The 26,661-nt window shown below is 30.9% G+C and overlaps 1 protein-coding gene across 4 annotated transcripts in view; it reads right to left on the bottom strand.

Moving 5' to 3' along the window:
• Nucleotides 1-26,661, bottom strand: part of LOC123266499 (protein Shroom) — a 117,109-nt gene that overhangs the window by 6,153 nt on the left and 84,295 nt on the right. For 2 of the 4 annotated variants that reach the window (XM_044730754.1, XM_044730757.1), the window contains 2 exons: nt 25,070-26,557; nt 419-1,095 (listed from right to left, as the gene is read on the bottom strand). In XM_044730754.1, coding sequence (XP_044586689.1) covers nt 419-1,095; nt 25,070-26,557 — 2,165 coding nt within the window. The remainder of the gene's footprint in view (nt 1-418; nt 1,096-25,069; nt 26,558-26,661) is intronic. The other 2 variants (XM_044730756.1, XM_044730755.1) reach the window with 2 other exon arrangements.

Raw genomic sequence — 26,661 nt, 5'->3', positions numbered from 1 at the left:
AATTTTTTTTTTTCACTGTATTAGTGGCACTTTTTATTTCAATTAAAAAATGTTCTATTTAGAATAAAAATTGAAAATTTTTTGGATCTAAAGGTACAGTTAAAAATTAGAAATAATATATTCATAATCGAAATTAATGATTTAATTAATTGAATAAGTATCAAAATCAAAGAAAGTGCCAGTAATGAGATCTCCGCCACTAATGGGGTCTTTTACCCTATTTCTTATTTTTTTTTAGAAAGTTTTTTTTTTAAAAAAAAAAAGGCAAAAATTTATATTTTTTATGTCGAGATTTTTAATATTTTATTCATCTTCTTTTTTAAAATAATTAAATTGTCAAAAAAAATTATATTTTAAAAAAAAAAGTTCAATTAAAGACACAGTTGGCTACTTAAAAAAAAAAATAATACAAAATTACCATTTTTAGTCTCACAATTGAGTAATTCAGAATCTTCAATAGCTTCACAGTTGGCAGCAAGCTTACGACGTTCTCGTTCAAGCTGTCGGTTTCTGTCATTCAAAACTTGAACACTCTGCGGCGACACGCGCTCCTTAAGGTCCCTCTTGATATTATTATTATTATTACTACTATTGTTATCGTGGTTATTATTATTGTGATTGTTATTGATGTTGGTGTGGTTATTGTTGTTAAGGATGTTGTTGTTGCTTTCAGATCTGGGTCGCGTGTCGCTAGCCTGCAGCTTTTTGCTGAGTTCATGAGACAGCTTACCCATTACCTCGACCGAGTGGGCGTTCGTGCGCTCTTCGATGCGGTGATGAAGAGCGTCGACGCTGTGAGACTTTGGCAACTCATTGTGACTTGAGTTGTTGGTATTATTATTATTATTATTGTTATTATTATTACTATTGTTATTATTATTATTGTTGTTGTTGTTATTGTTATTGCTGATATGATTGTTGTTGTGCAGCGGATGGTGCGGCGTAACCCGTAGCAAAACTGGATCATCCCGGTCCCGAGGCGGTGGCCAGTCTTCCAGCCGCGCGGTCGGTGACATTGTTCGCTTGTAACTTCCTTCACTGTCAGGAGCTCCGCGTTCACGTTTGTATGCCAAGTATGATGCCTTTGATTGGCTTCTGAAATATAATAATAAAAATTATTTTTATTAATTTTATTTTGTAATTAAATTTTCAATTTTTGTCCGATAATTTTTTTATAAAAGTCATGTTTTAAATGTAGAATAAAAAATAAATAAAAATAAGGTAAAAGCACCAATTATTGACACTTTTTTTTTATTTAACAATTGAGACCCTGAAGCCAAAGCTTCCTATGGGCTTTAATTAGTTATACAAATAATCTTAACATTTATGTACTCCATAAGGCGAAGAAGTATTTAATAAATTTTAAAAATTTTTATAACAAATCAATTATAATAAAAAAATGCTTCTAAAAATTTTCACTTGTAATTTTTATTAATTTTCACATGTGAAATTTTTTAATTAATTTTTTTTTTTATAATAATTTAATTGCCATAAAATTTTTAAAAATTTTTTGTCTGTCAACTTCAGTGTCAATATTAATAATATTAATAAAGATTATTACAAAATGATAATAATAATTAAAAATTATATTGTAAAATACGTGACGTTGACTTAAAGAAAATTAAAGTGTAGGTTATAAATTATGAGTTATACTACTGAATCTAACAAAATGAAAACTAAACGAAAGTTCTGTGAAATTAATTAAATTAAATATTGTTTATACATCGTCTTTAATAAACATTTATGTTAAAATTTTTTACCATGTAATAATTAGTCTCTTGATTATAAACTTGATGAGTTTTGATAGTAGTTAGTTAAATTTAATAATTTATTTCGACGGATAAACCAAATATTTATCAAAACTTTTGAATTTAATTTTATAGCTAGAAATTTAAAAATTAAACACTTGCTACCGATAGTTTTTTGCAACCAATAATTAAATGGATGAAAAATAAAAATTTTCAAAGGCAATAACTCGTTTTTTTCCAAAACGGTATCCCATTTTGCCTGTAATGCCCTTATATGACCGCGGTGAAAGGAGACGTCACACGAATATCGTGGTCGGCATCTAAAAGAACTGGATAGAATGTAGAGTAACAATAATTCTTGTTTCGCAGATACAATGCAAGGACAGTTTATATAATTTACAGTCCGATGCTAAAGTTTAAAGTTTAAATCTATCTAGCACAGTTACGCGAGAGCTTCGTCTATTACTAGATGACTTTGCACTTGAGTATTGATTGACTAACTAATATAATAAATATAATATAACAAATCACAGTAAACATAAGTCGATACAAATAGAAATAAAAATAATTCTGAAATCTTACAAATTAATTATAAATTATTACATAAGTTATTAACGCCCCGTTAAATACTTGCGTTATCACGATCAACCTTTCTTACTTTTTTATTATTATGTATAATGTGTTACATATTACATATTATTTTTTTATAATCAATTAACTACCGATTCAATCACCTGATAATTAATAAGATCGATTGACAATCCCCGGTAATGATTGTTTGGTAGATAAAATTAATTAAATGTATTTAATGCTTTTTACGTGGGTTCACATTTCAATTTTATCAGCAAGTATTGTGAAACTTGTTCTTTTAATTGTTTTTTTAAAAATAGCTTCAGGGCATTCTTAAATTAGTTAGTGAAAAAATTTTGTTTAAATACCAATTGCTTGATTTAAGGTGAGACATTTTTCATTTAAGATAAAATCATCCGTATAATAAAAAATTATCAATCGAGCAATATTTTTAAATTGAAATAAAGTCATAAATTAATAAAAACTTATCATCGCAATTCCTTAAAAACAAAGCTCGTAAATTCTCCTTGATAACTTGTGGATTGATAAAACAAATAATAAAAACAACAGCCGCAATAATTATTACAAAACAAACACAAGCAATAAGCGGTGTGATGATTTTAAAATGATATAACCTTTTTGAGATCAAGGAAAGTGTTGTCGAAGGATTTACGAGCTTGTGTGAATTGATATTGATAGCTTTGTTCTCAGCAACAAACAATGCAGCCGGTGATCGCTGATGTGACGTTTGATTAATCGAGTGGCATTGATCGATCGACTCCACAATGTTTTGGCATTAAAATAAATTTTATTCGCCACATATAAGTATACTTATAGCTTATACCTACACTATACTCCTATTCACAATATATTGCATCGAACAAAGCTCTGGAAGCATCAATACAAAAGCTATCGGGCATCGAGCTCACTTCTGGCCACATGATACTTAGCACATACAAAATTTACAGAGGACAGAGCAGACATACCGTCGAGAATATCGATTCACACAATGAGAACCTGGTAAAAAACAATTATTTAATTCAGATCACGCACAGGCGGTGTAGTGTGAAATTGTGCTGGTTAAAGCAACCACTGTACATGTTATATGTGTACATTTATACGAACAAAACAGTTTTTGACCGTGCAAGTTAGCCTCTTCTCTACACTATACATTCCAAGTCTCCAGTGATATGAGTTGTATTATAGACACAAAACATATAACAACCTATAAGATCGGCGGATTAATTTCTGAAAAATCTATTCGAGTCACGTACGGACTTCCTTGTGCCTTGTGTAGTATTTCGATGGAGCTAAAGTCGCAAATATCGTCACTAAGAATTACTGTCTTTAATTCTATTGAACCAGTATGAGTATTGATGTATAAATATATGTGGCTCTTTGTTCGGCAGCATATAAAACGCGGTTCAGCTTATCATGTCGTATATATACCGTAACACTGAAAAGAGAAGACAAGGATCGATCTCGAGTTAATATTAATGTTCTGCTGGAATTTTAATCTCTTTATTAAGCCTGTCTGCTATCAAGAGACATCGTGACTACTGTGCTGTATGATGTCCACCTGTATTTGTTCACCTTGTACATGTGCATGTACGCGACCACAATATCTTGACAAATAACTAACTAAAAACAAATTTTAGTGGTGTAAAAATTTTTTCTCAAATTCAACACTAAAATTTGTGTTGATAACTTTTTTTACACAAACTTTGTGTTAATTCAATACAATTCGTGTGGAATGATAAAATAACACGCGTTAAAATTTTAAATATTCTACACAACAATTTTTACACTTTACTTTAATAAATTAAAATATTCAGCATCAAGAAAATAATTTTCTTGAATTAAGAAATTTTTCATCTTTTCAAAATTTTTTTTTACTGTTAAAAAAAATTATTTTGACTCGAGAAAAAATATTTTGAACCAAAAAAATGATTTTGGAGCAATTTCTCTTGTTCAAAATAAAATTTATTCGATTAAAGAATTTTTTTTCTCAATTTAAAATGATTTTTTTAGTAATTTTTGGAAAATTCTGTCAATAGACTCATTGATTGTTAAATTAAATAAAACCAAAGTTGGCATGCAGACGAGGCTCTAATTCCCAGCGGAAGGAGCGCCACGCCTACCCTCGGCCATTATTTCTTATTCTCGACACAGTGACTGACGAGGATATATTTATATTGTTAGTGTTACTATTGTTCTGAAAGCGGGTTTGTACCTGAAGAAAACGAAAACGCTAATTTACGTGACGTTTGTCACCCGGTCCAGCCTGGATCCCTGATACTCATAACTCAACGAGTTTCTCGTCTTGGCTTTAAAAGTTTACAAGAAACAGGCTGCCACGTGATCAGGGTTCTTTGACCTCCTTAAGTCATGCCCATCTCGCTAAAAAATCTTTTCGTTTATGGCTCTTAGTTTTTTGAATTTACTTAAATGAGGAACGAGTCATTGTCGATTTCAATCAAAGGAACGGGGAGCAAAGAATCTTATTTTTTTTTTAATTCAATAATTAATGCCGTTTTTTTCCTTTAAGAAAGTCTACCTGCGCATGCGATGCGGAACTTGTATTTTTTCCATGTAAGTGTCAACAACTTTTCTTGTCGGTAAAAAATTTTTATTCAAAAAAACCATGTTGGTTAATTTTTTATCCTTTTATATTGATCAAGATATTTGTCGTTTGTCAAACAATTTTTTTTTATAAACCAACAGTGTTTTAAACTCTCGAAGAATATAATTAAATTTTTTTTTTTAATCCATTAAAATTAAATTTTTAAATGAAAAAAATTTTTATCAATCATTAAAAATTTTCTCTAGATACATAATTAAGAAATGACCTTGTATCTTGTGAACTATTGACATTTTTAAAGATATAAGCTCATCCCGATGTTACACTCATCAAGACCTTTCATTTGAGTACCCACATCAATTTTTCATATATTTTATATATTTATATATATTATATATATGTATATATGAAAAATATATCAAAAATGTATGTGGGTACTCAAATGAAAGCTCTTGATGAGTGTAACATCGGGATGAGCTTATATTTTTAAAATATATATTATATATATATGTATATATGAAAAATATATCAAAAATGCATGTGGGTACTCAAATGAAAGCTCTTGATAAATGTAACATCAGGATGAGCTTATATCTTTAAAAATGTCAATAGTTAAGAAAGTACAGTGCAATTAAACAAAAGTCATTATTTAATAAAGCAAAATTTTATTGATTTATAGTTCACAAATCACGGCAGTCACTATGTGACTGCAAAGTTATTAGTTTTTTTTATTAAAAAATTAATTAATCTATTTTTTTTTTTGTTATAAAAAATTAAAAAACCTAAACAGCGTTTCAGAATTAAAAAAAATTTTTTAATTAAAAAACAAAACAAATAAATTACAGCAATTCAAGATGAGAGACTGACTTATAATTTAAAAATAGATCATCCATTAATGATAGATAATCTAACGAAAAAAAATAATGGAAAAACTGAGCTGGGTTGTATCAGTGCAAGCCGAGATCAACGAACTCACGAAAAAGTTTAAAATAAATTATTACGCCGATACCAAGGTTATTTTCACTTTTAAATTTAACATACAATGTGTATATTACTAAGTAATGAGTAATAATAATGATTTTATAATGATAATAATAATAATAATAACAATTATTTTATCTCTGGTATTAGCGATTCCTTAGCATACCACTTAACTCAACAATGCCAGACTCTAACATATGTTTTGATAAAAATGCTGACAAATTGTTTTTTCATGTCGACTATGTAATACCAAGGACGCGGGAATTGTTTTAGTTTCTTTTTAAAAATTGGGTCGAGGTTCCCGCACTTATTTCCTGTCCCTAGGCCTACGCTGGTTCGCATTACAAATATTAATTACCTCAAACAATACCTATTTTAAATATCACTGCTTCTATTCCATCTAACACACGGTATATTTATTTAACTACTGTCACTATTATTTTTAATTTAATTAATGCCTAGTGGGATATCAAATCATGGGAGTTATTAAATTCTAATGGTGATCTAATTACGGCTTTTGAGAATATAATGGAGAATGGAGAAGGAAAAAAAGTCATTAGTAATTAGAAATTACATTTTATTTGCTGAGTTTTTAAATGTGAGATATGATACTTGTAATTATTGTTGTCTTCAGTTACTTTTAATCTATTTGTTAATTACACACGAGCTTTGTATTTAAAGTCGTGGAAATTGAGTAATAATTATGGGTAGAAACTTGGAAAATTAGTTGGAAGTTTTTTATAAAAGATACTTTCTATGTTTTGTTAAAAAATTTTGGATAATTTTTATTTTTAAGATCTAGAAAATTTCTTAGTAATTATTTCAAGTAATTTAATAAAGCAAAAATATGTTTGTTATTAGTTACTCATTCTTTTAATGAAGTAATTGCGTTGCGTCACTTAAATTAAATCTAATGATAGAGATGTTACACATGGAATTATGATTACAAGTTGTTATTTATTTGACGACTAATAAAAATGTTAACTACATTAAATAAATACGATTAAATAAATTTTTGAGTTAATGTTTTAAAATTTTATGAGCTTTATCTAAGACTGAAAAAAAATTTTTTTTTTTTCTCACAGTAATAAATAGCATTAATTTAATCTACAGATTAAATTCCTTAGTATAAATAATTATTTCTGAGATTGAAATTATCAACTATGTAATTTTTTTTTTTTTTTTAATTTTATTTATACTATTAGTAATTTTTTCCGCTGTAGAAAATTAAAAAAAATCATTTCCGTATTGTACATAGAAAAAAAAAAGCAATAACAAAATTAATATTAAAATTTTTATAAAATAAAATCTCTCAGAAAAAAATTTAAATAATTCATTGAAATTTAATTCAACTTCTCTACTTAAAATTTACAAAGAGAAAATACTCCCGAGCGTTAACTTTAATTGAAACAATGTCTTATTTCTTTATTATATCAGGAGAATCTCGTTTAGTATCACAAGTATGAGCGAATTATTTCATTGATGTATAAGGAATTCATAATATTTATTTATAAATACAGTCGGCATTAAGAATAGAAAATTATGAGACAGTCAACGTGAATAAGAGCCGCAATGTAATTACAGCAAACCGCATTGTCGGGTCGTATACTCGTTGATTATTGCGCAATCGTTAAGACTATTTATGCGTACTGTTTTGTCTTTTCTGTGGACATATACATATACATAAAACCAAACATCACTTTTTTATTTATATATTTATTTATTTATGTATGTGTAAGCCGTAGAAAAAAGAAAGACCACGATGATTAGTTTCACGAGGCGAAGGTTTTGACCTCTACCTTTATGTCCTCGGCATCTTTTATCTGTGCAATAGTATAGGTACTTGCTCTACACATAACAGTTTAAGTGAAACACAAAAAACGAAACAAGGATCGAGAAGGCGAACTCGAACAAAAAATCTGCTTAAAAGTATGTGCCAGTGACCATATAAAGTACTTGAGAATATACATTTTTGGCACTCAAATCACGTTTTACTTTTCGAGATTTTGTTGCTGAAATAATAAGCCTCGACAAAGTCTTTTTGTACATATATATTTTTATGTCGATGTACTTGTTTATCTGTATATAATATGTATGTCTACATTCCGGTTTGCTAGTAGATTACCACTATTACAATTTCTCATAATAATATATTATTATCACAAGTCTATTACGGTTATTATTATTACCCATTATTTTTATTTTTTATCCAGTCAGACAATTTCTTTCCGCCGTTATATCATAATATCAAAATGAAATAGACAATAAATTATCTAATTGAATTGCCTATCAAATTGACATATCTTTTTACTTTAAATATAAATTACCTTTTTTTTCCTTCCACGGTAATTTTAAAGGATGAAAAATTAGATGTATAAAATAGATTTATTTGAAATTTGTTTTTATATTGATGAGAATATTTTTTTACTGGTTTGTTTAAATTGGCAATAACTTAAAATTTTTTTTAAACAACAGTAAAGATTATTCTCTTTAAATTTTATTGCTGGTAATTTTTATTGAAGGTAATTGTCACGTCTCACGGTCCAAAAGACTTTAATCCATGAAATTGATATTTAGAAATATTTTTTGAATCACAAAAAAAAATTTTTATCGAAAAAAAAGTTTTATAAAATAGAAAAAATAAACATTTATAAAAAATTTTTAAAATTTATATTGATGTAAAATATTTGTTGTATAAAAAAATTTTCTTATGAAAAAAAGTTGACTAAAAATATTCCGACATACTTTACTTATTTGTATAATTTACAAGCACAATTGTTGAATTGTAAAAAATAGAAATTAGATGATAGTTAATAGAAGTGGACTGTTTGATCGTGGATTGGTTGTCTCATAGTCAGAATTAGATCCATATACATTTATATTTATGTCAAATAGTAAATGATGCCGTTAATGTGTTGTATGTCAGTTGTTTGTCCATTTGTCCGCGTGCCGTACGTCGTATGTCCGAGCAGATTAATGTATTAAAACTGTGTCAAGAGAGAAACTTTGCTCTTGTTTAATAAAAAAAAAATAGTACCTACGTCCTCGCGAAACGTCATAAAAAATCTTGACACGTTTTATTTGGGTTTCTTAAGGAGTTGAGTGTGAATGGAGACTAATTTAACGTCGACGTTAATGACCAAATACTTTGACAGAAAAAATAAGGAAACGAAATTATATACCGTTTATTTTGAGAACACACTTGTAATTTATTATTTATAATTATTGTTTTTTTCAGGCTGATTAATAGGTTGCGCCGTAAACGCTGTAAGATAATTGATATTTTGTAATCCTATTTCCATTTAATATTTTGTTTTAAGAAAATACGGATAGGAATAAGTGGGTAATATGACCGAGCAGATAATTATTTCTTATAAGTTTTCTTTGTTAACTATATCGTTCACACCTCGCGGAAACATATTAAGGCCAGAATTAATTCTGGTGTTATGTTCATGTGTGTTTGCTATTGCAAAGGTGTTAAACTCATTATTTTCTTTGTAAAAGTACTTTAACATTATTATTTTCTTTGACAATATGTTTTTCAACCGGATACAAGTTTAATTATTTATGAAAATAATTTTATGGGTTGTTCAATATTAAATTAAAAATTTTTTCGAAAATTTAAACATTGTTTTTCATTCAATTATTATAAAAATAATATTATAAATTAATGCAAAATTTTTAAGATTATTTTACAGACATTTAATTAAAATTTATTAAAAAATTTTAATCAACAAGCTATCTGACAATTTTACATTAATAACCTCGACATGAATCTAATTTTTTTTTCATATTTCTGAATACATTATTACCTAATAAGTCCAAAAATTTATACTTTTAATTCTTGAATTATATTAATGATAAAACATATCTAAATAAAATTAAAATTGGTCATTAATTAAAATTGAGTATTTACTTATTAAAACGACTAATTACTTGTGATTAATCTTTAAAATTCTTTTTATAAAAAAAAAAAAAAAAAAAAAAAAAAAACAGAGCAAATAATACTTTCTTTATTATTCTCATTCACTATCAGCATCACTCTCTCCGTTACTCTATTTATCTGCGTCAGAAAGATCCTTAGGCAGTTTTCTGCACTGGACATTCCACTCGCACCCATTACCCATTGGCCATGTATCTTAGCAGACTCAACTGCTACAATAAATCCACAGTACAGCGTGGAGATGATAGAGAAAACACGGAACCAAGAGAAGGGACGGCCTTCGTAAATATGCGAGCCGTTTAACAACTTTAATTACTATGTCGCGTGAAACATGTACTGTGGATCTACAGTTTACGAAGTAAAAAAAACCTAACTCTCGCTTTGCCTTTTTACTATCTAATTTTTCACTCGCACGCACCATTTTTTTTTTTTTTTCAGCTATCTTTTAATTCTCTATTCTCCAGTACTAGCGTCCTAATCATCATAGACATAGAAGCCTAAAAAACAATAAAAATAAAAATAATCGCGACATGTTGTGAAGTACGAGTTGACACGATAACGAGCAGTTGCCATGCGGGTTGATAAAAAGTTATTAAAGTCAATGAGACCTTCCCACGCTTGGAATTTTAGTTAAACTAAAAAGTTTCAACACTTGTTACCAGTTACTAGTTTTAGATACACTATCGCAAACATTCCCCACTATTGATCGATTAATTACACGCTTTGGTAATAATTGGTGTCGAAAAAGTAATCATCATTATCGGTGATTAAATTATGATTATAATTATCATTATAATTAGTCACCGCGTAAAGCAATAAAGCAATAAAATAAAATTCAGTAACAATGTAATTAGTGTTAATAAATGATAAAAATTTGTTAAAAATGTGTTTTAAATTAATGTACGCCTCAGGTATGAGTGCTAACACAAGTTAAGGAGAAACGAGTGGTGTTATATGATGATATGACACTTGAGACTTGACTAGAGACAGGAAAAGAATAAAAAGGATAAGACCGGAGTTATGACAAGTGAGATAGCACTTAACTCAAGTCAGCTATACTGTGACTAGTGTAGTGTACATGGAATGTTGTACGTACGGCTTGTAAATAGTTAATTGCTTCAGTTGGTTAGAGTAATTTAAACCCACACCTCGTAATAAAAATACCCGATAGATTATATTAAATAAAATCTAAACTAATAAATAAGCAGACGGTTCTTACAAAGTTCTCACAGATTCTAACTATGTTGTATACTCCAGGAAGTTTTTACTTTTTCATCGATGGTTAAAGAAATAAAAGTTTAAGAGAATTTTTATTTTTGCAAAATATTTTATACTTGCAGGATATTTTTTTATGTTGTAAATTTTTTTAATTTTCATTTTGGAATTCTGTACCTACACTGATAGGATTTTTTATAATTAATAAGCTTTATTAACTGTTAATGAATGATTTTTTGATATCATAGGATTCAGTAAATATTTAATAATAAATAAGTAATTTATTAAGTAAAATTTATTAATTATTAATAAATACACTTTCCTCCCGATTAATATTTATCGAATGTCAAAAAATATTTATTAAAATTTAATAAATTAAATATTAAATTATTAATAGTTAATGAATTTTTCTATCAGTGCATTTTAGGTAATTAAACGAATAAGAGATTATTTATCAAAAAAAATTTTTTTTAATTATTATTTAATATTTTTAAGGATAATTTAGTACTTATTATTTATGTTATAATCAAATAAAAATTAATAGGTTTAATAATAATAAAATTTCTCTTTTTTATTTTTTTTTTTTTTTTTTTTTTAATTTAAAAGCTCGTTCGATATTTAAATAATTGGTAAAAAATTTCCTTAGATTTTATGTAAATATACCCAACAATTATGTCAAAAAATTTTGATGTACATTGTACATAATACCATATGGCATCGTAATCATATAATTCAATTAGCTCCCTAGAAATGTGAACTTTAAAGTCGGTAATACAAAATCAATATAAAAAAAACTAAATAAGCAGCCATTGAAGCGAGGAAAGATATACGTCGGTAATAAATAAAAATTAAAATTGGTAATTCATAATATAGTATCTTATATCTTAATATGCTTTATATAATAAATCGATCTAGTTTATTTATACCTTAAACGTGGGAGGTATTTCTTAGCGAATAGGAAAAGTTATAATCTGTAACGAAACATCAATTCTACTCTCGAATTCTGTTGACATCGTAAGAGTCAGATAAATACGATTACCGATCTTAACCGTAAAAAAAGAATCAAACTGTAGGAGTTTGTAGATTAAGATGACTTAGAACTTTCTTTCTCAATGCAGGAAGATCCGATTGATTATATTTTAAATAGGATTAGTGATCAACCGTCAACTCGACTCGGGTATACTCAGCAGCTGACGTAGAGATCGCTCGATCTTTAAATCTTGACAAAAATCGCGAGCCGACACAAGACACAAGATCGCGGGACACTTTCATCTGAGAGGTATTTAACAACAATCGGCAAGCATTTACATTTGTATTTTTATCGAATAATGGTACCTACTATTTTCACTATTTTCGCAACCTCGCAATTCAAAACTGCTTCCATTATATTAAATTACCTACCGGTACTGTTTACTGTATATTGTATATTGTATATAATACCGACATTCCGTATAATTTTGTCCGTTTCATTTTTTTTCAGGCCCCGCAATACCTAATACGACCGGGTGGAAACAACCGATCGATGCAAAACATAACACGGTTCGAGTTACATTACACAAAAGACTCGACAATTTACAAGACCAATTGCCAGCATACCATTATTGTTGTTTTTATTTTTCTATCACTTTGCTCAATATCTATCTGATCCTTTTACTATAAATTCATGATTCCAGGAAAAAAATTAATTCTTTTCTGTTTAAAATTATTTTTATTTGTAATGAGAAATCGTATCCTTGAACGCGGATGATTAAAATTATTTTTATTCAATTTTATTGCCGTGGAAATATTCAACTATGATTTAATAATATAATTAAAGTAAAAAGTGTTGATTGTTGCAAAATAACTCAACAATTATGTTACGAAAAATTAGTAATCGTTTTATTATAAATTACTGGTATTACTTTTGTCAGTGTCAAATTAATTAGGAATTTTTTTAATTGAATTAATTTTAATATTTTATTGTTTGATAAAAATGTTATGATTTATAAATAAGTTTATAAAAATATTTCTTTAATCCAGTTGTTTTTCTTTATTATTTATAATTATAAGAAATAAAAAGATAAAATAGTGCTTTAAAAATTTATTTTTAGGAATCACAAGACGTCTGTAATCTTATCGAGTTGTATCAGTACAGATTACTACAGCGGCGAGCAAGAGCGAGAGTAAGATTAAAGTATATTAATATATATTAACTGGACTCAAGTGGTAAAAATTGCAAATGAACTGCGCTTTAATAGCGTATAATGTATAATGTATTATTATAATACTAATAATAGCAAATCATTAAGTTCAAGTGGGTTATTCACCTGTCCGGAGAGTAACCAGGTGATCCAGCTGTGCCAGATGCACTACAGACACTTTTTCTCAGTACGTAAGTCGTATTCGCTTTATTTCAATCTCACTGCACAGCTACTAAGACTTAATATTAAAACCGCGAATTGGGCGGAATCAAGAAATGTTTAATAAAAATAATTAAAGAATAAATGAAAACATCAATTCACTCTTGGTTCTATTGTTTTATAATTTATATTTTAATCTTGCCGTTGAATTCAATTCCGAGTTGATACTGCAGTTATATTTATAAACATTCCGTTGTAATAATAAGTTGCTTTATTATTTAATTTACTCGTCTAAGTTAAATTCAACTTGAGTTGTATTTATATACTTGGATAAAGACTTTACTGAGCTCGATTTTTTATTTGTATTTATGTATTTGTGTCTGAGATTATGAATTTTAATAATTAAAAATTTATTTATTAAATAATGACTTTTGTTAAATTGCACTGTACTTTCTTAAATATTGATGTTTTTAAAGATATAAGCTCATACCGATGATACACTCATCAAGAGCTTTCATTTGAATACCCACATGCATTTTCATATATTTATATATATATAAAATATATGAAAAATTGATGTGGGTACTTAAATGAAATGTCTCGATGAGTGTAATGTCGGGGTGAGCTTATATCTTTAAAAATATCATTAGTTGACAAGATAGCAATGTCATTTCTTAATTATTGATATTTTTAAAGATGTAAGCTCATCCCGATGTTACACTCATCAAGAGCTTTCATTTGAGTACCCACATGCATTTTTGATATATTTTTCATATATACATATATCTAATATATATATATATATATATATATATATATATATATATATATATACATATATATAATATATATAAATATATAAAATATATGAAAAATTGATGTGGGTACTCAAATGAAAGGTCTCGATGAGTGTAACATCGGGATGAGCTTATATCTTTAAAAATGTCAATATTTCACAAGATAAAAGGTAATTTCTTAATTATCTATGAAATGAAGATGACAAAAAGTTCTAAAAAAATAAAATTCAATTAATTTGATCCTAGAATCTGAAGTAACTTGAAGTAACGGATAAAATTCGGATTAAAGATTCATTGATGACCTTTTTACAGAAGAGTTAAACAATTAAAAATAAGGAAAGATAAAGAGTGATTCGAAAGGCAGTTCCGACAGTTTACAGCAGAGAAATAGCGTACGCAAGTAATAAGACGTTTTAAATGGTTAAAGAAAGAAGTTGAAGTACTAGTCTCGTCGGAACTTCTCGGACCTAATTAATTACAGTCCCAGTATATATACTAGACTATGTACAGTATAGAGGAGAGTAAGAGACATGAACGTTAAGCGTTTAACGAGGAAGTTACATTAAGTGAAATAGCGATAGAACGGTACAATAATTTGTAGAGCGACTTATAGGCGCCAGCGGATTATTTAATATTCTCTCACTTGTGTGCAAATACAAAGAAATCGTTTGATCATTGACGCGCCCATTTCTACGAATATTTTTTAGCATTGCGTCACCACACACCATTACTAGCATCCTTTTATGTTATACTTAGTAGCTTTGATGTAAGTCGATGCAGTAGAGCTATCTGTGCTGTGGTGGTGGTGGTGGTGTAAGATCTGTTCTAGTATAGATCTTTAAGTTAAGAGGGAGAGAAAGTTCGATGTAATTGGGCGGCAGGTTGCAATGATCTAATCGGACATTAATTGGGACGTGTTTATCTGGAGATCTAGGGATCATAAGAAACCCTCCACCACTCTATAGAGTTTACTTGCATATGTTTATGTTTATAGATGTGTAATTATATTTTTAAAGTTGGGATCAAGGTGACTGCAATTAGCTTCCCCTTAAGTGAATGCCGATAATAAGAGTAACTACCGTGGATAGCGAATAAATAGTAGATGTAATTTAATGTAATGTTATTTAATGATTGTTGTTATTAATATAAGACGAGCTGGTGCCTGCGGCCCTGAGGTGAGCCAGTATATTTTTATTCTACCCGTACGATTGTGTAATAGACAACAAATGATTTGTAGAAGGACGTTCTTATAAAGATAAGATTATGTTTTATGATTAATAAATAATTAAGCTTATTTCATTATGTTTTTGCTAATTAATAACATAATAATAGTTCTTGGTGTTTATTGCATAATTTGTACTGTTCAATGATTTTTTATAAATTTATTCAAAAATAAGAAACTAAATTCTTACATTTTGGAATTTACAGTAGCGCTCAAAAGTATTTTGACTACATTATGCGTTAATTTTTTTCAACAATGTCAAAATATTTTTGAGCAACCATTTTTCTAATATTTTAATAAAAATTAAACTTTCTTTTGCTACAAACACACTGATAGAAGGATTTGTTTATAGTTAAAAATATTTGTAAATATTTAACAAATCATTTATTAGAGACGACTTTTTAGTATTAAACAAATATTTCTTAGTATTTAAAATTATTTGTTTGTATTTAATAAATCTGATATTCTTTTATTAAATATTAATAAATCTTTTTAAATTCTACGAAATATTTGTTAAGGACTAAATTTAAAATGATTTTTTAAATATTAATAAATATTTTTAACTATAAACAAATCCTTCTATCAGTGCAAGGACCACTTTAACATTATTCTGTAGATTATTCAAAAGCTGTTAAAAAAATAAATAAATGATTATTGTGTTTCATATTTATTTTTAATTAAACTATTAAATATATTTGTCAAAATAATTTTGAGCGCTACTGTATAAAAATGTTTTGAAATTTTTTTTTTTTTTTAATAAATAATATTAAAATTAAGGATTTTCGGAAACATAAATCATAAGTAACAAGCACCTTATTATTTATACCTTTGAATACATACAGAGATTTAAGACGAGTTAATCCTTTAATGCAAAACAATGACGAGGTGAACGGGATCGAGGGAGTTTACGTAGGAGACGAGTTTTCCCAGGCTGTTCCTCCTTTCGCGGCATTACCTTACCTTACATTGCACTCTACTACAGTACAGTAGGTGAGGTCAATTTGCTCGTATCCGTTAAATAAAACCCACATCGTCTACCACGTGGTTATCAATAAAATAAACTCAGTCCGAGAAATACTAAACATTTAATTACACTTTCCAGATTCAAAAAAAAAAATTATAATAATACTTCTAAAAAAAAATTTATTATAAACACCAAAAATTAAATTGTAATTAAAATGTTTAAATTACCGATCGAATAATTTATAATTGTAATCACACTAAACTAATTAATTTAGTGCACTCGGTCGTATTTAATTACCGATAATCGATGATTGATAATTGTCAATTAAAATGAATAATAATAACTCTTACATGGATGGATTAATCGTAATATTTGGTGCGGTGTTGCACAAGTAATGGATGTATACTACACGTATATTCAGAGGAATAAGAGTCAATACAAGAGTACCGAGGAAAGTAATAAATATCGTTGTTGCCGATGTTTGTTTAGTTGGTTGGTCGTTAGTACATATTTCCTTGGGGATTGATTTATCGCAGCATTAATTTTAGTAGTAGCAAAAAAAAATGAATTTTTATCCGGCGTAAGTTGATAATAAATTTATATATGAGCCCAGGATTATATCACAAAGGAGAGGTAGCGCGTTATTGATCAGACGGAATAGGATACCGGCGGACTACTATACGACAAAGAACTACTAATACAAGAAGGAGGATAGTATAAGTTGTGGATGTACTCGACAGACAAATAAATAGTAGACAGTATAAGTAGATAAAGACAGTTTTACAGTTGGTCACGCATCGTGAAAGCTGAGCCACGTACTCATACTCATATCAAGTGTACAACCACTTCAAGTATAGGCTTCTAAAAGATCTACTGGCTAGACTTTATGTTATATCTGAATCTCTATCTGTATCTGTATCTATTTCTTGGCGTTTGCTTTACTTTGACTCTTATTTTATTTAATTCTCTTTGTTGAACGCAGACCGATACAATATTATAAAAGTGAGGTCACCGTAACCATTGCAATCATTCTCACTAATTATTACTCTCTTATTAGTTAGAACGCGGTTTTATTTATTACTTTATTTTTGCCCGTGGTTCATTTAATATTTAGATCTAAATTTTTCAGGAAATCATTAATATTTTGGCTCGAGTTTTGAGTTAAAATTTTTTAGAACAAAATTATTCACTCCAAAAATATTGCAACATTAAAATTTGATTTTTGGCTAAATAATAAGAGATAAAATAAAATTAATAAGTGTTATTTTTATAGTAAATTTAATTCCCTACAAAAAAGTCTTATAATTTTTTTGTATCTTCAATATTTCCACTAAAATTTTTACCATCATATTTAAATATTTAAACAATAATTTTACCTGCGAATGCGAAATTTATTGCTCCCAAAAACCATTGCGTTGATACTACACATTAGGTTGTTGTAAAATCCAAAATTGATCATTGATTGCAGTAAAAATAAATAATACTTTTTCAATTCATCATCAACAAACAAAAACAAAATCAACCACCAGACTGTCACATTTGACACTAGGACACTTTAGTAACCCGAATTTTGATCAAAGTACTAGGAACCACCCCCACACTGTTTCCTTGAGACATTTAAAAACAATCGACCGAAAATGATTAATTTAACCAGAGGGGTAAAAAAAGTGTCAAAGTAAATTACAGGTAACCAGTAACTAGTAGTAAACTATCACGTGCAAACGACGCGGGTGCTGTCAACCAAGTGAGCACGATCTCCAGAGAAGTACGAGTGCCACGGGCAAAGCGCAAGCGCTTCGAGGCGAGTGTAATAATGAAAATAATGTGGAGGGGCCCGTGTACTCTCAAGTATATAAAGAATATTATGCTTTACTTTACTTTACTTTACTTTATTTCGCTTTACTTTGTTTTGCCTTATATTAGCTGATTGGAGCAACAAAGAGAGGTTGATCTGAGCAGAGCAAGGGAAGAAAAATATATTATGTTTCGTTCATTGGATCAGCAGGAGATGAGTTTGAAATCACGAGCACACAATATGACGTTGTGTTGTATTACTAAATTTCTCGATATGATTATAGATGGCTATACAATGAGAATTGTACGTGATAGAGGGATATAGACGGCGGTTTATTTAGTTTATGTTTACAAGTACCAATGGGACACGTCACGACAAACTGCGTCGTTAAATGATATCACGAAAATCTGATAAGTAATAAGTAAAAGCATTGACGTTTTGTTTATAAATTTATGATTTTTCAAATCAAGTAAAGTCAATTTATACGAGGGATAAAAGTCTGATGTGACTGAGTGAGATTTTATAAGTTAGCGACACAATAAACAGCCCAGTTAAGTTAAGTGGGGATAGCAGCAAAACAATGATACAGCTTATAGCTTGTTCGATCGTCCAATCGATAAGTCAGCTGTCTTAATAATGTAATTAATGTACAGTATTGTAATATAATGGGCGATTGGGCGACAATAAACGCGAGTCTAGACTTTGCGGCTCGCGGAATATAATAATCTTTATCGAAATATACAACAGTCAACGCTCTATGTATTTGACTCGCCCGTACAGGACCATTCTCTGTATTTGACTCGTCTTTGTCCATAAGAGCTGTGTAAAATCGTCAAATACAGAGGAAGAATGTGATCAACTACAGAGAGCAGTCAAATACAGAGAGGTCCAATACAGAGAGCGTCGACTGAACTGATAGCAGTTAATGCTGACTGATATTGAAAGTACGGGGCTTGTTTTGTTTGTCGTCGGGTTTTTATCTTGTTTTTTTGAGAAGCCACTGCCTCTGAACTTCGGAGTCGTGTGGAGCCACGAATTATACGGGCATTTTCGGGAAAAGAGATAACATCGGGTTTAATAAGTAATTCTGTGAATACTTTCTGTATGGTTGATGATCAAGAGGATCGTAATTGGGACACTTAAAAATTTTTGTAATTATTTAATCAAGTATAGTAATTGAAATTTTTTTGTCATCAATTTTATTAAGGACAGTAAGAGTATTTCGAAGACCATGAAACTAAAATATTGGAATAAATTAAAATTGAAAAAAAAAAAAAAAAAAAAAAAGCGGTAAAAATTATTTAACTCAACATAAAAAGACGATAATTAGCTAGTCAAATAAACATCGACCGCAGCCCTGACAATAACTCTAAAAGACCGCGAGCGACTCGTGACATCATAAAATAAAATAATCTAAAAAAAGCAAACTTAAACTTCAATGCAAATATGTTTTGTTATTGTTATTACTATTGGCTATTTTAGTAAGCTCGCCCCCGGTGGCAATTTCCAGCGTCTCGACATCAATATTTAATGGACCGACTGCCATACAAATAATAATTTACGTCTATGAGTGAAAGGTCACTTCCTTTTCCGTGACTTTTATTGTAAGCCCTTGCCTATTCCTTCGAACTAAATAAAACAACCATAGCAGAGGGAATAAAAGATGTTTGTCTAGAAAAAACCAGACGGGCAAAAAATCTATCCTTTTTCCTACTGGATGTAGAATTAAGCTGTATATAGTACCTTCATAACATATAACATATAATATAATGACGAGCGCAAACTCTCATGAGAGGTCATTTGGTAATTGTAACATCTTATTAAGGCATGAATTTTAAAACTCGAGTTTAGATTTAGACTTGGAATGATATTAGCAATTTCACCTCGTCCAAGTTGAGTCTATCTTTCGAGTAAGTCCAAACCAACGTTATATTAATGCGTCTCGCGACTCCGCGGGGTGTCCTGGCAATTGGTCTCAAGTCCAAGTTCAAGTAGTCACTTCACTTACTGCCCAGGTAATTTTATTTTATTTATTTATTTTTATTATAACAAGGACTAGATAGGTTTAACGAGTTCAGTAGCTAAGCTGGAACAATAGTAAAATTTAGCGGTTAAAACGCCACCTGGGGAAGAGAAAAGCAGCCTTGGCTCTTCTCAACTTTATTTTCAATAAATAATTTTTATTCATGCATTTATGATTGTATTTTTTCAGCAAATAATTCCTAAAGTGACGTAAAATCATCGACTTCCTACATTCCAGTGTTATGGGCTGGAGATAAAAAATAAATAACTGGAATCTAGAGGATCTGAGCTGAGTGTTGGGATGGCTGTCGAATAGTGCTTTTTTTCTCAGTCATTATCTGGATTTTTTATTCCTGGAGATGGGAAGAAAGAAGCGCTCTTATTCTGAGTTTGACTCTTGCTCTTGCTCTTGCTCTTGTTGTTGTTATTGTTGTTGTCTTGCCAGCAATTCTGACTCTAACCGGTAACGGTAATACCTCAGCTCGCGGTAATAATGCCGGACAATTTGTTCATCCCGAGTAAGGTTGAGTGTCGCCAAAGAGCGATCCCGTTTTTCGAGAGAGAGAGAGATCGAGACGCTCTACGGAGCCCGTGTCCGGTCTCCGGTATCCGACCACGGTCATTGTCTTTTAAATTGTCAAACACATTGCGTGGAAGGTGGAAGGTCGATAAGAATACTTATTGTTTGGAAATTAATTAACTTTTTTATGGAAAATAGAGTATGTCGTAAGATGGACGACTTAGATACTATTTTTTAGTGATTATTATTGTAATTTATTTATTGGAAGTATAAATTTTTTTTTATTTATTCAAAAATAAATTTATTAATTAATTTTAGAGTTCTAAAAACCCAAAAAATTATGAATTTACTCTTGGAAAAAATAAAAAAATTAATAATTTTCAGATTTTTGATTTTCTCAGCCTTTTCCGAGAATTTAACTTCTTACTTTAATTTTTTTGGTAAAAAATTAAAATTTTTATTTTAAAATCTTGAAAATTAATTCAAAAATGTATTTTAAATTATTTTAAAAAAAAATGTTTTATTCTCATTAAAAATGTGGTTACTTTACCGATAAACTTCAACAATAACTACGACAAGTGAATAAAATAATGAAAGGTGTAGCACAAAACATTGAACCCGTATCATATAAAATAAAACTAAAAAAAAAAGTGACCAGCTGTCACGCTCGTGGCCTTAAAATATCTCGACACGGGCCATCTGCCTCCCATCGATATTGTAATATAAAATAAAACATTCACTGTACTCTACTCGGCATCGTCAGATAATACTCGCTCTCTCAAACAACTACTGCACACGTCATTGTTGCGATATCGGTGACACTGGTATGCGAGTTAATAATAACAGCATTAAATTGCTAAAAATAATAAATAACAAATAATAAATATTTTGTTTATCGAGGAGGATCACTCTACTCCATATGGACAGCCAGCAGTTGTCTGACCCTAGTTTATAATTTTATCTTCAATTTACTCGAGACAAATTCAGCGACCTTCAACTAAGTCCCAAGAGCTACTTATCGCAAGTATTCTATCAAATCATCAATTAGCCCTCTTTACTTTACATTAAATTACTTTAAGATCTAAGATCACCCTTTTTACCCAAGGTCGTTTTTTCCCCGTCAGATAACAGGTGCATTATTGAATTTAAAATTAAAATAATATTTTACTCTGCAGGATAAAATAGAGTATGTATTTTTTTTTTTTTTTTTTTTTTTTTTGTATATCAACTCCAGACTCAGTACAGACGATCAATTGGACGGGATCAAATAAAAGCGCTCCTACGACACGTGCAGAGTCGTTAAACGTTGAGCGGTTGATTTACAACTCCTGGTAACTGATGCTTGAATCGCCATCGCCATATTGTTTTTTACTAGTACAGAGTTTACAGAGTATGGGTTCGTTTACTTATTTCCCATCTACATCGTGATCCCAAGATGTTAAAGAACTTGAGACCCCAGGAGACTCTAATAACACCGTCCAAGAATTTACAGCCAATTATACTCGCCTGATAAAGCAGCATCGGTAGCAGAAGCTCTGGCGTACCATACGGCGTACGACGAAAAGTGAAAATCTGTCTGGTTTAAACAGATTGCCTGTACTTGTCTGTTGTACCTGTATCTGTATCTGTACTTGTATTGGGTACCGAGGGTATTATATTATCCGCTCTGTTCAAAGGATCGGATAACTGCTACTGATATTCAAGGGTATAATTCAGCCCTCCTTGTCGTCGACAATAACCTCCTCGTATATTATCAACAAATGCTTCTATACCTTTTCATTCTTCTTTCTGTTTTGTTGCTGTTATTGTTCTGGTGCTGTTAGACCACGTTGTCTTTTGAAAGTTGAACTTTGGTAAATTGAATTTTTATTGCTTTGTATCTTTGTCAAAACTAACTAATAAATGTCATTCAGGTGAAAAAAACAGGACTGAGTAAAATTAGACCTTTATTTGATTTTTTTTTCGTGAAGAAATTTGAAAATTTGATGGCTTGAAAATGTAAAATTTAAAGTTTTGTGTCGAATTTAAAAGCTACAAATTTATTTTTTTTTTTTTTTTTAATAAATTAAACAGAGTAAAAACAAGATTTGATGAAAATTTCAAATAATTTCAATTTCTTCAGCTAAGAAATAAAATTTTAAACTAAAATTCCCAAACAAATAAATTTGGGATAATTTTTGACAAAAATTTTTAATAAAAAAATTTAATAAAAATTTTCCAAAGTTCACAGAATGTTTTAAACTGATATAATATCATTGTGTTGGTAGTTAATGTTGATGCTGATACTGATGTTGACGTTATATATCAGTATAGTGAGAATATAGAGTATAGAAAGCAGTATTTAAGATAGCAGTGGCTCCGGTCGTTAATCTGTGGGAGTGTTGGCTGTTAAAGTTACACGTAAAACATTACCCGTCTGATTCATCGAGAAGGTCAGAGAGAAGTTAAGTATAAGGAGCCGTGAGCCGTGAGCCGTGAGCTGTGTGCTCTATGATAGTTAAACTATCTGTAAATGTGTAAATAGAATAATGAATTATCTAAAAGTGAGACATTTCCTTACGGTGGTGTTTGCAATGCTTACTGGCTGCTAAAGGAAGGTCATAGTCACGAGCAGAATAATGTTAGGTTGGGAAGAGAGAGCAGCAGAGGTCGGGTCTTTTCCAGGTTTTGTATCAAGCTACTTATACTTGTACAGTACTTGGTACTGAGTCCACGCACTGTGCGCTGTAAGGATGCCCGAGTCCCTGAAGCGGGACCGATTGTAAGTCTGTAGCTCTGGAGTTCTCTAAGGAAGTTGGGTTTACTTCCAAACATAAAAGTAAAGAGACAGTAGCGAGTCCACTCGCGGTTATTATCCAATCAGACCGAGGAGGAAACAAAAGCTGGCTGAGGTGAAACGACCTATCGTCCCGTGAGATCTTTGCTTACATCCTGTCTATTTCTGTACACCTCAGTGGGTGTAAATGGAGAAGAGAACACAAGAGAAGAAAGAAATTAACAAGTTGAAGAAAACTAATTCACTTTGGAGTTAATTTATATTTTAAGGCCGATTGTTATTGATGGAGGATAATTATCAACTATATTATGTTTATGATATGGATTGGAGACAAGACGAACTTTGCACTCGATGGAGGAAGGATCAGTCCTGTCAAGATAAATTCTTTAGCATGATTGGCGGGCCATGTTAAGAGTTAACTGTATCGTTATACACTTGAGTTGGTGCTTGTTGACCTGACTTAGACTGACTGACTGACTAGACGGTCAGAGATATTTCAATAACAGAAGCCAACGCCTCGAGCAATTAAGCCAACCTGCTTATTGCCTGGTTCTCATGTTACTTCTCATGTCTCTACGTTGCTTCTGATGTCGGGTTCAGGATACTTCCTTTTATTTCAAGGATGATGGATCGCTATTTCATCAATCTAATCGGTATCGGTGGAGCAAATAAGTAGGTCAAAATTAGTATCCAAAGGACCTTGATCGGTCAAAGATAAACCGCGTTATTAATGTTTCAAGTGTGCATGAAGGCGAAAATATCTTTTAGATGCGGGTTGTTAAGAAACAATAGAAAGTTTTTTATGTTTATATTAATATTGTTAGTTTTTAGTTTGTACTAGCGTTTTAAACCCGCCTACGAGGGTAAAAGTCAAGGCTTTAATTTATTCTATATGACAGTGGATTTTTTTTTAATGACAGTTTAGTTTTATTATTTTGGGTTTGTAATTATTGAGAAATGGATTATCGGTGAAGTAATTAATGATAAGCATTTTAAAACTCTTTGTTTGTGAAATTTTTTTACCTTTATATTATAATATCGACATTTTTATTGATCGCTTGATCTTTTTTCGCGCAAAAAATTCAAATCAAATTATTTTTTAAATAAAAATCTTATCAATTGCTCTATTTATAGATACATAATTAAGAAATGACCTTGTATCTTGTGAACTATTGACATTTTTAAAAATATAAGCTCACCCTGACATTACACTCATCGAAATCTTTCATTTAAGTACCCACATCAATTTTTCATATATTTTATATACTTATATATATATAAATATATGAAAAATATATCAAAAATGCATGTGGGTACTCAAATAAAAGCTCTTCATGAGTGTAACATCAGAATGAGCTTATATCTTGAAAATATACATTATATATATGTATATATGAAAAATATATCAAAAATGCATGTGGGTACTCAAATGAAAGCTCTCGATGAGTGTAACATCAGGATGAGCTTATATCTTTAAAACCGTCAATATTTAAGAAAGTACCATGCAAATTAACAAAAATAATTATTTAATACTAACATAGTGACTGTAAGGTTGCTAGTTACATAAAACACAATTAATAATAAAAAAAAACTCACCCTTGTCCACAAGGAGGTGCAGGTCTAGGTGGGGCTGCTAGCGATTTCCTCCCGCAACTTTGCCTGGGCGCCAACGGCGGAGGCGGCGAACTGGGTGAAGTTAGGAACTTCTCACACTCCGAGAACTTGGAAGGCAGAACGTAGTAATTTCTCTGGTTACTTCCGACATACTTCGGTGGGTCGTGGTACTTTTGTGGACTTCCTTCAAGTAACTTAGCATTAGCTTCATAAGAAGTCTTAACTCCCGGAGCGACCGAGTAGCCCATAGCTTCCGAGTACTTGCCGTTTTTGATGTTACAATCTGAGAGCGCCAAGTAGTTGGGTCTTGCGTAGCCAGAACTATTTTTTTCTGATCCTGTCTTCGGAACTTGCGGCTGAGGCCTCTGCCCGGTAGATGACTCGAGAACTCTATCTCTATCTCTATCCTCCATTTTAATTAATCCAGAAGCGTCAATTCTTGTGCTTTCTACTCGCATTGACTCTTGGCGGATTATCCTTGACTCCACCGGGTGCGAGTATCTTGTAGATAAGTCCGGTAATCTTGCAGGTGGCCGCGAATTGTTGGTAAGTTCCTCCGATGTTCGTCTAGTCACGCTCAATTTTTGGGCCGATGGGTATCGAAGGCTGGATCTTCCTGTTATTACTCGGTGCGTCGCAAATCCTGGGTTCACATTTTCGGTGGTAAATTCCAAATTAAGCGGCGTTGAGCGGATGAATTGAGACTTGCTGCCATTGCTAGCAGAATTAGCTTCAACCTTTTTGGACTGCTTGGAACTTCTTCGCGAACTGGAATTGGAACTGGAACTAGATTGCCGTTTTTCTTCCTGATCTTTCGCGGCTTCAAGTGAGGGCTCATTAAGCGGCGGCGGAGGCGGTGGAAGAGGCTCGTCGCAGTTCAGAACTTCGCTCTCAGTAACAGTAGGCGGAGATGGTGGCGGCAAATCCGGGCTTGGAACCCTGTTGTTGGTATCGTTGTAGACAGCGCGAAGATGGGGCTTTTTCGGAGGTCGCTCGGGCACCCAGTCGTCAATGGAGATGGCCGGGCCGACGATTACCGGGCCAAGAAGGTCTGTGGACAAACTTCCGCAGCTGTTGCTGTGCTGGTGCTTCGGACTAGGCATATCGCAGCTCCTCTGTCCCTGGGAGGGGCTAGTTTTTTCACGCCAACTGATACTGGCGTAGTCTGAGGCAGAACTGGCGCGCCGAGAAGATGGCGGTCTGGGACGAGGTGGTGGTTGAGGTGGAGGACTCTGCGGAGGAACGGCACCCTGGGCTAGCTGGGGCTCCGAACGCCACGAAGATTGATGGTGTCTTTCGTAGTAAGATAACAGCGCTTTCTTCTGTATTGCCTTGAGCGTCGGATCTGATACGCGGTGACGTTTCTCCGGATCTAAGTACGTGTAACGCATCTGCTGCTGCTGTTTTTCTAATTCGTTTATGCGCTCAGCCACTGATAAATGAGGCTGTTGCGGCGATACCGGGGATATTCTGCAATAAATATATGACTTTGGAAATAGATAAATTTATAATTAATAATGGGAGAGGATATTTTGATAAAAAGATAAGAGGTAACAGTAAATTGTAAGTTTATA

The sequence above is a fragment of the Cotesia glomerata genome, linkage group LG6 (assembly GCF_020080835.1).
Source record: "Cotesia glomerata isolate CgM1 linkage group LG6, MPM_Cglom_v2.3, whole genome shotgun sequence".
Lineage (NCBI taxonomy): Eukaryota > Metazoa > Arthropoda > Insecta > Hymenoptera > Braconidae > Cotesia > Cotesia glomerata.
Note: the sequence above shows the minus strand (reverse complement) of the source record. Positions and strands in the feature narration are given on the sequence as shown.